Source organism: Tasmannia lanceolata, unplaced genomic scaffold, assembly GCF_043159265.1.
Source record: "Tasmannia lanceolata isolate RefF3 unplaced genomic scaffold, GAP_Taslan_0.1 ptg000112l, whole genome shotgun sequence".
Lineage (NCBI taxonomy): Eukaryota > Viridiplantae > Streptophyta > Magnoliopsida > Canellales > Winteraceae > Tasmannia > Tasmannia lanceolata.
The window spans coordinates 982,771-995,337 of record NW_027518789.1 but is presented as its reverse complement, the minus strand read 5'-3'; the positions used below and the strand labels follow the sequence as shown (position 1 = coordinate 995,337).

Sequence of the window (12,567 nt, the reverse complement as noted above, 5' to 3'; positions counted from 1 at the left end):
TCTCCTCCTCTATAAATCCGACCGTTGGTGTGTTTGTGAAGATCACCATTTCCTTCTACAAGGAGTTCTCTAGGGTAGTTCTCTACTTCTCTTTTTTAGGTTTTTTATTTTGTTTAGGTTGTGTTAGGCCGAAAATCGGTAAAAGGTACAACAGTGACGTAAGAGCGGAGCTGGATGACCAGAGGAGCTGAATCCTGAGGGACCGGAGTGAGGTGAGATGAAGTGGCTGAGTCCTGCTATGAGGGCTAAGTCCTGCACAAGGCAAGCGAGGTCAGAAGACCAACCCGGGTTTTACTCCGGACAGGCCCTTCGACACTCAAGTCAGTATGAGCAGGAGTGCGGGGCTAGTTCTGAGAGTTTAGTGTGGAGAGAAGGTTTTTCATTACCCATTGGTTTGAGCTTTGAACCCCCTTTTATAGAGGGAAACTCGATGACGTGTGCAGGACAGGTGTCCAGGACAGGTGGCGGCCTGTGAGAGGCTGGAGTTCACCTACTCCGGGACAGGTGTCCAGGACAGGTGGCGGCCTGTGAGAGGCTGGAGTTTTTATACCCCATCAGTTGCCCCCCAGTTCTCCAAGTCATTGTGGTGACTTGGGGAAGTGTGGTGAGTTACATCCCAGAGTGGGTAGAATTTGTCCGGAAATTTGTCAGTCCGGCTAGACTTGAGTCCGAAAATCCAGTCCTGAAATTTGTCAGTCCGGCTGGAAGTGAGTCCGGAAATCCAGTCCGGAAATTTGTCAGTCCGGCTGGAAGTGAGTCCGGAAATCCAGTCCGGAAATTTATCAGTCCAGCTGGACTTGAGTCCGGAAATCCAGTCCGGAAATTTGTCAGTCCGGCTGGACTTGAGTCCGGAAATCCAGTCCGGAAATTTGTCAGTCCGGCTGGAAGTGAGTCCGAAAATCCAGTCCGGAAATTTGTCAGTCCGGCTGGAAGTGAGTCTGGAAATCCAATCACGTTACAAATTGTGTCTTTGAGCACCAAGGAGGACAAACCCTTCCCTAGAAGTGGGTCAAGAGGCTGATCTTCTCCCTTGGAAAATCAATCACGTTACAAACCAAATCGGGTTCATAACACATTTCTCGTACAACCTACACTGTCTATGTAAAGAGGGGTGTGTTTCAGAAGACATGCGAGAGACTCTCTGATCCTTGAACAAATAAGTGTAGACACCCCATTTTGACTAAACCCTAACACCCTTTGTTTTAATAAAAATCCCATTAAATGAGTGAATTAGTGTCCCAAATTTCATTTTAGAGTAGGTTACGATCCCAAGTAGGTCCCTCTAAAATTTCATCGAAATCCCTCGAGGTTTGCCCAATAAATGAATGAAGTTTGTAATATAGTGTAATATAGTGTAGCAAAAGGGGAATTAAATGTCCTGTAAGCCAGCCAATTTTTACAGTAGAGCAGAAAGTGGGGTGCATTATCCCTGTAAAGTCGCCCATGAAAAGTTTTATTTGAAAATACCCATCATTTAGTTAAAATACAACATATATATGAATAGGGGGTTTGTCCAAGGTAACTTAAGGGGTGAAAAGTTTCTTTTAGTTAATTTTTCATTAAACTTTTTCCAAATGGCCACCCTTTTGCAACCAAAACCAAAGCAAATTTTTTGGAAAGGGGTTGTCCTATAAACTAATGAGGGATAAAAATTAAGGGAAAATTCTATAAATTGAGCATTTGGGCTCTCATTTGAGCTAATTAGGGTTCTTAATCTAATTTTAGAGAGAGGGGAGAGAGCTTTCTAGAGAGAAAAGATTCCAGAGAGAGAGCTTTCTAGAGAGAGAAGGAGATCTAGAGAGAGAAAGGAGGAGGAGAAGCTTTCAAGGAGAGATCCAAGAGAAAAGTCCAAGATATGCTAGAGTTTGAAGTTTCTCACATAAGGTTGGTGGATTTTGAGTTTATTTTAAAATTTCTCTTGAAAATTGGCCTAAAATGACAAATCTAAGCTAAATATGCATGAAAATGGTTAGATCTAACAACATAGGGCTAAAATTCATCAAAACATGTCTACAATTATGTCTAATAACAAGATCTAAGAGATTTCTCCACAGATTTTGAGTTGTGGTTGAATTTTGATGCAAAAATGGCAAAATTACATGCTGTCGAGCATCATTTTTGCCCATTTTCATCAATTTTCGGCTAGGTCTAAGTAAAATCTCTCACTAAGGGTCGTAAAGAATTCTGAGATGTTCATTTTGGCATATTATGGCCCAAAATTGGCCAACAAACGAAGAAGTTATGCCAATTTTAAGATTTCAGCTGAAAATTTTAGTTAAAATGGTGAATTCTTGGATATTTTTGTGAAAATATTTAGATCTAGTGTGTTAGGCTTTGGAATTCAAAAATATATATGTTAATATGTGATGTGAATATCTAGTGAAATCCATGATAAATCTAGGGTTTTGATGTGAAATGCTCTTGTAAGATATTAAAAATGTTGAAATACATGATGTCCAGATTTATATTTGTGCTTTTTCACTAAATTTTGGTTAGCATGTGCAAAAGTGATACATGAAAAAGTTGTAGATCTTTTCAAGACCTTCGATTTGACATATTTTAAACTAAAATCGGGTTAGAAATGAAAAAGTTATGACAATTTTACTATTTCAGCTATTTTCAAAGGTTTAAATGGGAAATCTCCTTGATTTTTCTCATTTCTATCATCTTAAGCTTGGAATTTGAGCCAAATATTCATTAATTCAAGTCTGAAAATATATGTAATGTAAAGGTTTAGAGTTAGGCTTCTTAGATGTAAATTTTGGCTTTGAAATGTCTTTAAAAATCTCAAAATTACATGCTGTCCAGATTTTTTTTTCACCATTTTTTACAATTTGTTGTTAAATCTGAAAGGAATGGACCACATAGGGTTGTAGAGCACTCCAAGACCTTTAATTTGACATATCATGATCCTAATTTGGCCAAGGAATGAAACAGTTATGACATTTTTAAGATTTTAGCCAAAAACACCCTATTTCCAGCTTGCGGCTTGACCAGAGATGGCCTTTTTCCGGCCACTTCCGGCCAAATCCACCCAGAGTTGTCAAGTTGGAATGTTTTTATCAATGAATTTTCGGAAATTTTGGTGTTGAACACTTTTCCTAAAAATGTGTTTTAGGTTCTCTGTTTTTTAAAACAAAATTGGAACTTTTCAAAACAAAACTGCATAAATGAAATATGAAATCAGTCGAAAGATGACCATTTTCCGCCCACTTCCGGCGAGAACCGGCCGAAGTGTATAACTAATCAAATATTTATTGATGTGTCGTCTACAACTTTGATGTGTATCACTTTTGTTAGTTTTGCCATTTGGATAGTCTGAATTTAAATACAAATTTTTAGCTTCCATGTAGAATGCAAATGCATGCTTTTGATGCTTGATTCATGCTTAGCCTAGTTTGTGATGGATGAGATGAGATGCTTTGAATGTTTTGAGTTTAGTTTCTGATATTATACATGTTATAGACTTTCACTCATGCTTAAGTTAATTGTTTTGAGTCTTGCTATGTTTGGATGCCTTGAATTCCATGCTTTGTGATGCAAAAATGTGAAATGCATGCAAGTGAAATCAAAACTGAAATGAAAGATGTGAAAATGATTAACTAAAAGATGTTAGGAGGCAAGCTCAGTTACATTAGAAAGTTACTCATAGGAGGCATGCTTTGCCTCATTTATAGAACACTCTCTAAGTTGTACCCCAACTTGTACCCCCTACTAGTTGGAGACCAACTTGGTCTATTAGTAGCCTAATCCCTTATTTATCATTACAAGGGCAATGATAGGGATACTTGGAGCCCACCACTTTGTCTAGGAGACTTACCTAGTCTCACTAGCGCTCTTGTTTGTCTCCTCTGTGTTTAGGAGTTATTCTTTGACTTATTTGCCCCCATTTTGGTAGCGTTATTAGCGAGTCTTTGACTTATTTGCCCCTCTTTAGAGTTTGCTGCTCAGGAGCATCTTAGACTTTTTGTTTGTTCTTTAGCTTAAGAGTTCGTCCTTTAGTGTTGTTGTCACTCCTCTTTATTAGAAATTAGCTTAGCCTTATTAGAGTCTTACCTACCTGGGATCTTGGATTATTTTCATGTTCTTGGGACACTAGTTTACTTGTTTGAGGATTGTTTCATCTTTTTGAGCTACTAGTTTACTAGTTTAGGATTTCCCTTTTTGCCATAAGGATTTTGTCCTAGGGTGTTGCTTTGTGTGTTCCTTTTGGCCTTTGACCAAAAGGGTGATATCATTTTAAAATTCAAAAACATCAGAAATTTTAAAATATAAAAAACATTTGAAAATCAGAAGCTTAAAAATTCAAAAACATTGAAACATTTTAAAATCATAAAAATATTTGAAACATCTCAAAAATTCAAAAATATTTGAAAAACTTTTGAAACATCTGAAATGTCAGTGTTTTAGGAGCGTGTTAGAAAATTTTGTTTCCGAACTACATTGGCTTGATAATCTTCCACGAGGTACGTAGGCAGCTTGAGATCTTTATCCCAAGTCCAGTCAAACCTTCAAAATTAAACCATGTAAACCTTTTAGAAACACAAAAAACTTTTGAAGTTTCTCAATAAATCTGTTTTCGAAAAGATCTTCTTCTAGAGTTAAGATTTTGTCCTGATGTGTTGAGTGCATTGGGTGTTTTGTGTTTGTGTTTGTGTTTGTGTTTGAGTTAGGAGTCTGTCCTAGCTAGAAGTTTATCCTCGCCTCTATCCGGTCAGTTAGCGATTCACATCGCTGACTGATGACTAGAGTAGGATGCGTTAGATAGCTCATATCTTCCCTATGGTTACAGCCAACTGCACATAGGATGGAGGGCCCAACTTGTTTAGCTGTAGCTGTAGCTTCACCATATTTAGCTGTAGTTCTTGTAGTTCTTTACTGCTTTTCATATTGCTTATGCTCATGTTTAGTTATAACCCTTTACTCTTTTCTTTATTGTTATTCACATGTGTAGCTGTAGCTATTTACTGCTTTACTGTTCATCATATCTGCTATGACCTGCTTAGCTGTAGTTATGCATGTGTATGTTTACTGCTTTCTTAGATGTGATGAGTTAAGATTAGATGTAATGAGTTAGGACCTGGATGTTTATTTTCTTTTGCCCATCTCCGGGTCCTGCATGCTTAGGTAGACGTTTTTTCGGGGATATTTGTTCCCATTTCACATGATTTTCAACCAAAATTCTTCAAAATAATAATAAATGGCATAAGAGACCGAGTGCGCTCGAGCAAGTTAGATGCGTAACATCTTCCCAACTCATAACCAGGCACGGTTTCTTCTCTGGTTATCCGTTGCAGACAGAGCATTTATGTTTGGTTCCATGGCCTATCCATGGATGGCGACTCTTTATTTTAGGTATGTCTTTGTTTCGAGCCTTGACTCTAGATTAAGAGGTATCCAATATATAGCCATATGGCATTTTGTTTCGAGAGTTCCTTGGCAGAGCTCTCCTTCATATGGAGATCTAAAGGACCGACAAAGACTCGCTCCTCGCCGCCTCCTCAGGATCGGGGTCTAAAATAAGGTGTCGTGTCCTTATTGCTCTAGATTTGTCATGTAAGAAAACAAGCCCTAAGCCCTTAACATGCCTGGCACGACCTGGCCAAGCTAGGCAACCATAGAATAAAGAGGAGCGTTGTATCATTTCTCTGGTTTAGTTTAGATGGGCATTGATAAATTCGCCCCCTTAGCAATCTACATTTATCCACTTTAACATCTCTTTAATGTTACAAGTTTAATCAATCCCTTACCAACCACTCAAGTAAGCAGTTGATTACCCATCCACTTTAGGAAGAGGGCCCTCTTTTCATTCAAAGGAGCAGAAGGCACTACCTGTTATTACAACTACTCATTGTGGTGTACTTTATTTGATGAATTCTTCTGGTAATGGTTGGTTAAAATCTGGATGTGTTACTGATTCTTCCTCTTCCATTATCAGTGAACTCGACAGCCTTCCTCTTGCCATCTATGGATCTTCCTCGCAGAGAAGAAAGACAGAAATCATAGAACTTGTTGTACACGTAAGTGTTGAAACCCTACCCGAGTCAGATCTATGGAAAGAATTGGAAGAACTAGAAATGGTAAAAAACTGAAGGAGATGTTGAAGATCAAACAAAAACACCATCTTTCTAACCCGGACCCTTCGAGAGTTTGTTTGTCTCCCTATAAAGTCTTTTGAGGTAGTTATATTGTGTGTGTATGTGCATGCGTGTATGTGTGGAGAGAGAGAGAGAGAGAGAGAGAGGGAGATTGCAGTATAAAAAACAATGAGGGTCCTCTTCAATCGCAGTAAAACCACGTAAAATAATTTTCTGAGAAAACTTTTACATGACAATGCTTTTTGCCGTAGCTTTTCCTTTTTTGTTGATCCAATGACCACTGATTTTGCGGTGTAAAACTTTCCCTAAGCCATCTATTTTTATGAACATTAAATGAGTAGGCCAAGATCGTCGTTTCCAGAAGATTTTTGCGTCACAATGTATCCACAATGGGACTACTTTATAAACGATCTAGATCATGCATATATAATATGAGGGGTAAGGTCGAGGTCATCTCCTCCTCAAGTTAACCATAACAACATGAACTGACAGAAATATTCAATTTGAATGTAGGCTTTGTGTAGACATTATAAAGATAAACTAGGGGATTCGCTTATGTTAGAACTTTTTGGCCCAGGTAGGCAACCCAAGATGGGGTGAATTGGGTTTTCGACAACTTTTGGCCTTGTTAAAAGAGTAATTAGAAAATTAAACCCATGAATAAATTCCAATCAAGCACTAAGAAGATAAAAATCAATATGCTAAATAAATAAAGCAAGAGAGAAGAGAAGACACCAAGATTTTTATAGTGGTTCGGTCCAAATCTGGACCTACATCCACTCCTCGGATATCTCCTTCGAGGCTTCCACTCACGGGACTCCTTAAGGGCATAGTCCAAGTTGTTTAAAATCTCTTGAGGTTGATCCCATCCCTCGATCACATACTAAGCTTTATCCCCAAGCGTGCTTCCTAAGGAACTTGATGGTACCCTCCATCGTTACACAACGAAGGTCTTGCAGGTGCCTTCCACCATTAATATGAAGAAAGAATGATAGAAGATGTCTAGAATTTCCACTTAGAGAATAGTTGAAGAGTAGTAGGAAAAAATACAAAGAATGCTCTTAAAGTAGAACAAAAATGATTTACATCTTGATCCTATATCTAATCCCTCAAATTGATATCAAATGGAGGCATACAAAGGGTTCTCACACTCAAAAATATGTTCAAGTAGGTTGTAAGAGTGTTTCTCAAGTGTTTTGGGGCCTTAGAGCCCTCTATATAGATGTGGGAAAAAAGAATGCTCTCAACGTAAAACAAAAATGATTTACAACTTGATCCTATATCCAATCCTTCAAATTGATATCAAATGGAGGCAGAAAGGGTTCTCACACTAAAAATATATGTTCAAATAGGTTGTAAGAGTGTTTCTCAAGTGTTTTGGGGCCTTAGAGCCCTTTATATAGAGGTGGGAGTAAAAAACTAGCTGCTATTGCACTCCCAACGGATAGCGTGGATGTCAGTGGGATTCCACAGAGGTCCGTACCTACCTTCTAGATTTTTCTGTTTTGTACAAATCTTCAAAAATTCATTACTCCCTCATTTCTTATCGGATTTTGATGATCTTGTGCTCTACAGAAAGCTAAGAGAGCCTTGTTTCTACTAAAAATAACTTCAAAAATATTTGAAAAATTTCTAGACTTATTATCCATATGATGATTGGCTTTGGTCTATCGACCAAATGCAACTTTGATTCTTTTAGCATTTACACTTCTATTTTGCTCTTGGGCTTTGGTTCATTTGGTTTTTTTTGATCCAATTACTTTATTTTGATCGTTTTTAAGTTGCCTCTGAGTGCCTCTAATGGTTTCTAAGTAAGAGATTGGATTTAAAAAATCTAACAAGAAAAAGGCTCGACTTTATGACTTTCTTCAAGTCTTCATTCTTCTATTGGATCACCATCCTTTTGGCTTTATGATCTTTAATTTATCTTCAATGCCTTGATTCATGACTCATTGACTTTGTTCTTTGATGATGTGATCTTCAATTCAAACACAAAGCTTAAACACAAAACTCATCCATACATAATGAATCAACTTGTGTTTGAAATCATAAACAAGATTAGAAGATTGCCAAGGGTTGAACCATTGGACTTACAGGTTCAGATCTAAGGTAGAACCTCTGCCTTCCAAGGTAATCGTTAACACTGCTCACATCCACATTAATCTTTTTTTTTTAGAACTAAATTCAGATCTACATTCATCTCATAACAGCAAGAAAAATATCATCCCACTTTGCTTCTGGATTTTTGGGTGCATAGTGAATCTTGCGATCAAATCAGATTTTTTTTTTACGTTCCAATCTGATTTTCCACATTCAATATCTCTGGATTTGAAAGAGACCAACAGATAAAGCTCTTGCAATCCTGTCTTTCTTTTCTATTAAAATAACATCAGTCATCCCACTCTTTTTATTCAATAACCTCTGTTTCTGGATTTTGGAGGTGACTAATTTGGATCCATTCCGATCTCATTTTCCAAATTAACTTCTGTTTTTGGTTTTTTTGGGGTGTATTTGATCCAACAACAGCTCCTCAAAAAGTAAGTGAGCTGCTGTTGGATCAAATATCAAGGATGGGATGATGGGTATGTGTTTATATGGCCTTGGACCAAAAAATTTTGGGCCGTTTGGAAACATATTTAGCCACCATGAAACATTTACGGCATTTGGAACACGTAAAAATGCCAAAGGCAGTAAAACTTTGTTTTACAACTATTTTACCCCGATTGGAATGGACCCCGGGAAATGTGAGAACAAAGATTTTTCAAATTAAACATGTGTTAAAGTATAAAAAAAATTAAATAAAACCATCTCCAACCGCTTAAGCTTTTGGAGTAAGCGGTCGTTTCACATGATATCAAACCAAATTGCTTGGGTTCAAAACTCTTGGTATTAAAAATCCACATGTAATGGCCAACCCAAAAGAGGGGCCATATGTGCCAAGTGCAGGCCAACACTAAAAAGAGGGGTCACACATGAGGGGGAGTGTAAAGTATAGAAAAGAAAAAGATTGATTAAATAACACCATCTACAATAGCTTAAGATTTTGGAGTCATTGCTCGTTTCACAAGATGTTTAGGGAATTTGGCAACCTTTTTTTTTTTTTTCAAAATTGACAGTTTATTAAGGGATTTGCTAGGGTCCTTCTCAAAAGGCATTTTGCAACTGGTCTGTTGCATGTTAGACTAGCCACCTCGTGAATGAAGATAACAGCTTTTGTTTCCATTCACAAGGTGGGTGGTCTGACATGCAACAGACCAACCGAGAAATGCCTTTTACGATGGACGCTAGCAATTCCCATTTATTAAAGATTGGTTGGGACCAAGGTTCTAAATTTCGACCGAAACCGAAACTGCAAATACCCGAAATATTATTTTATTTTGGCAAAATACACTGAAATTTCGGTTGTTTCGTTTATTTCGCTCGAAATTAACGAAATGGAGGCCCGATGCTCAATTTTAGTTGAAATTTTTAGAAAATTTCTACGGTAAAAGATTTTATTGGAGCCGAGATTTTTTTCGAGCGGGATTTTATCCCGGAAGATTTGATTGGAGCGAGATTTTATATGGTGTATTCCCATAGAATCTGATATTTTTCAAAGAGCGAGATTTTATACGGTGTAATGTAATCCCATAGAATCTTCTATATTTTTCAAAGAGTAATATATGACTTACACAATAGGATGATCCAAATCTTCCATTTGATAGGCAGCAACGTAAAATAGGTTGTTCCCAAACGTAAATAGGATGTTCCCCTGCTCTGTGCCCCAAACGTAAATGCCTTTGGCCCGAAATTACCTAGATTTGATATTTAAAAAATATTGTTTTTTAATGGTGTGCCAAAATTTCGCTAGAAATTACTGGAATTTTTGCCGAAATTTCTGCAATTTCACCCGAAATTTGGTATTAAAAATATTGTTTTTTAAACTATGTAATTTCTGCAATTTCACCCGAAATTTCGGTTTCACTTAGGGGCGAAACGCATACCGAAATCGAAATTCAAAACCTTGGTTGGGACAAGTTGTCCCCCCAAAGTACAAGATAAGGATCAATGATCCAAAAAGACCCTTAAAGGGCTTACAAGGAACTAACAACCAACATTTCCCTCAAAACTCCTGCTTTTGCTAATCTATCTCCCTCCTCATTGGCCGCTCTCCTTCGATATTCATTCTTAGGACCCAACGACCTTATTAAATCAAGTACTTCTGTTATTAGATCTTGTAATCGCCAGGGTCCCTTTGAGGAACCCGATGCCCAAGCCACTGCATTTGTCGAATCTCCCTCAACAATTAATGGTCATTGATTGTTCTCATATGCCCATCCTAACTCGAAGAGGAGAGCCCTAATTTCCGCCTCATTTGCATCACATATCCCAATTGGACCTGAGAATGTCATGATAGTAGTTTCTTTATAATCTCTAATCAGACCCCCAATGCCAGCCTTCTCCGGGTGACCAATAGAGCTGCCATCAAAATTGAGTTTCAACCACATGCATTGTGGGACCTTCCATTTTGGATTAGGCTTGGTTCAGATTGTTCTATCCCAAGTGATTGACCACCAATTCCTTATCAGATCATCCACCCCGTAGGGGATTCTCTTCTTGATCTTAGCCCATGAAATAAGTTCTACCTTGATGTCTGTCGCCAACAGTCCAGATGTCTTGCTCTGTTCCTCGAAAATACGTCTATTCCTTTCCTTCCATATATTCCAGACAATAGCGTAAGGGAAGGTGGACCATAGTAGCTTATTGGTCTCCCCAAAAGGCCCATTTGGCCAGTTAACCATGACTGAATTAATTGAGCTTGGGCACGCCCAATTCATTCCAAAAGCTCCAATTGCACTTGACCACAGGTGATATGTGAAGGGACAGTGCAACATCAGATGATCCAATGTTTCTCCATCCTACTGGCAAAGAACACACATACTGTGCACCAACGTCCATCCAAAAGCTACCACTCTTGGGGGTGTGTGGACCCCGATCAGAGGATGGTGAGGAAACGAGTCCCTTCATCGTCAAAGATCTCCACATGAAAGGAGAGCTCTACCAAGGAACTCTCGAAACGGATGCCACCCTCATAGCATAGCACGAGTGGCGATAAATGAAATACCTCTTGATCCAAGGATAAATTCCTAAACCAAGAGGTACCTAAAATAAACACAGAGTCGCCATCCATGGATAGGCCATGGAACCCCAAAATCAAATCCTCTGTGTAATGGATAACCAGAAATATATATGGGCTCGTGCCTGATTACGAATGGAGAAGGTCCGAAGAGCACCCCCAATTCGTCCGAGTGCAAGCACTTGGTCTCTTTTGCCATTTTTATTAACTCCAAAGAATTTTGGGCAAAATCATGTGAAATGGGAACAAAATATCCCCGGGAAGATGTCTACCTAATCATGCATGACCAGGGGATAAAATAATAAGCACACACAAAATAAAATAAAAGATGTGTCACCTAATGACAACTAGGTTATGAGTGACATGCCTAACTGGTGTCTAAGTTCTGGTGAACAAACACATACATGCTACAGCTAAAGGTATAGGTCTGCACAAGAAAATAAGAGAACACAACAAAATAACACAACAAATCCTAAAACTCTAAACGATTTAGCCCGAGTCCTTGGATGGTCTGATGTTCATCCAAAGAAGCCTACGTATCCCCGCCTCCACGAGAATCAGAGCAACGTTGTTCTTCGCGCCTATTCTAAGCTATGATGCCTAAGACACCTAGACCTCTATCCTAAACTCGATCAAAAGACCAGACTAGTTATTAAAGCTTCATGAGCGATTATTTAAATTCCAGTGAAATGTAGATTTTAGGACACCCTATATGCCCTAACTAAATGCAGGTTAGCCCTAAGCTAATGCAGGTGGTTCCTACAACCTAAGTATAACTAGGCTATATTTTCTAAGGAAAACAAAGGGCAGACTAACGCATCCTATTCTAGTCATCAGTCGGCGATGTGGATCGCCAACTGACCGGACGGAGGCGCTCCTATAACTCTAGGACAAACCCCTAACTCTAAAACAAGCACACAACAAACAAACAATACATCAAGGACAAACCCCTATCTCTTCTTCCATCTGCCCAGGTTCCTCCCTGGTTACACTAGTATCAATCTCATTGGTCTTACTCTTCTTACTCTTCTTTTTCTTTGTCTTCTCGTCTAGAACGACAGTAGCAACAGCATCGACACTGCTGCACAGAAAAAATAGCAAACGTTTACACAATTGCCAGCGTATAAACATTTCCAAAAACAACTTGCAATTGCTAGCATATAAACATTTCCTAGAACATCTGATCCTTTGAAACATAAACAAAAGATCAAATAATCAGATTTCTTTGATACTCCTGCATAGAACGACAACAGCAAATGCTTCACACTATTTGAGAATAGTCCCCAAAAAGAAAAGAAAAGGCATTCCTTTCTTCATCCAATAACTTATTAGGTAGGGAGGATTTGAAATATA

At 38.4% G+C, this 12,567-nt stretch overlaps 1 protein-coding gene across 1 annotated transcript; it reads right to left on the bottom strand.

Moving 5' to 3' along the window:
• Positions 1–10,390: 10,390 nt before the first annotated feature.
• On the bottom strand, positions 10,391–10,879 carry LOC143865812 (uncharacterized). Its single transcript, XM_077375916.1, has 2 exons — positions 10,653–10,879; positions 10,391–10,556 (listed from the first exon to the last, which is right to left on the bottom strand). Exons 1-2 carry the CDS (start codon positions 10,877–10,879, stop codon positions 10,391–10,393), a joined length of 393 nt encoding a protein of 130 aa, XP_077232031.1.
• Between the last annotated feature and the right edge of the window lie 1,688 nt (positions 10,880–12,567).

Bases quoted from the DNA above. Each gene is read 5' to 3' on its own strand.
- LOC143865812 (XM_077375916.1), bottom strand. From the start codon at position 10,879: ATGGTTAACTGGCCAAATGGGCCTTTTGGGGAGACCAATAAGCTACTA. The intron at 10,557-10,652 runs GTGGTCAATCAC...TTTTGATGGCAG, and splicing joins GATGATCTGATAAGGAATTG to CTCTATTGGTCACCCGGAGA.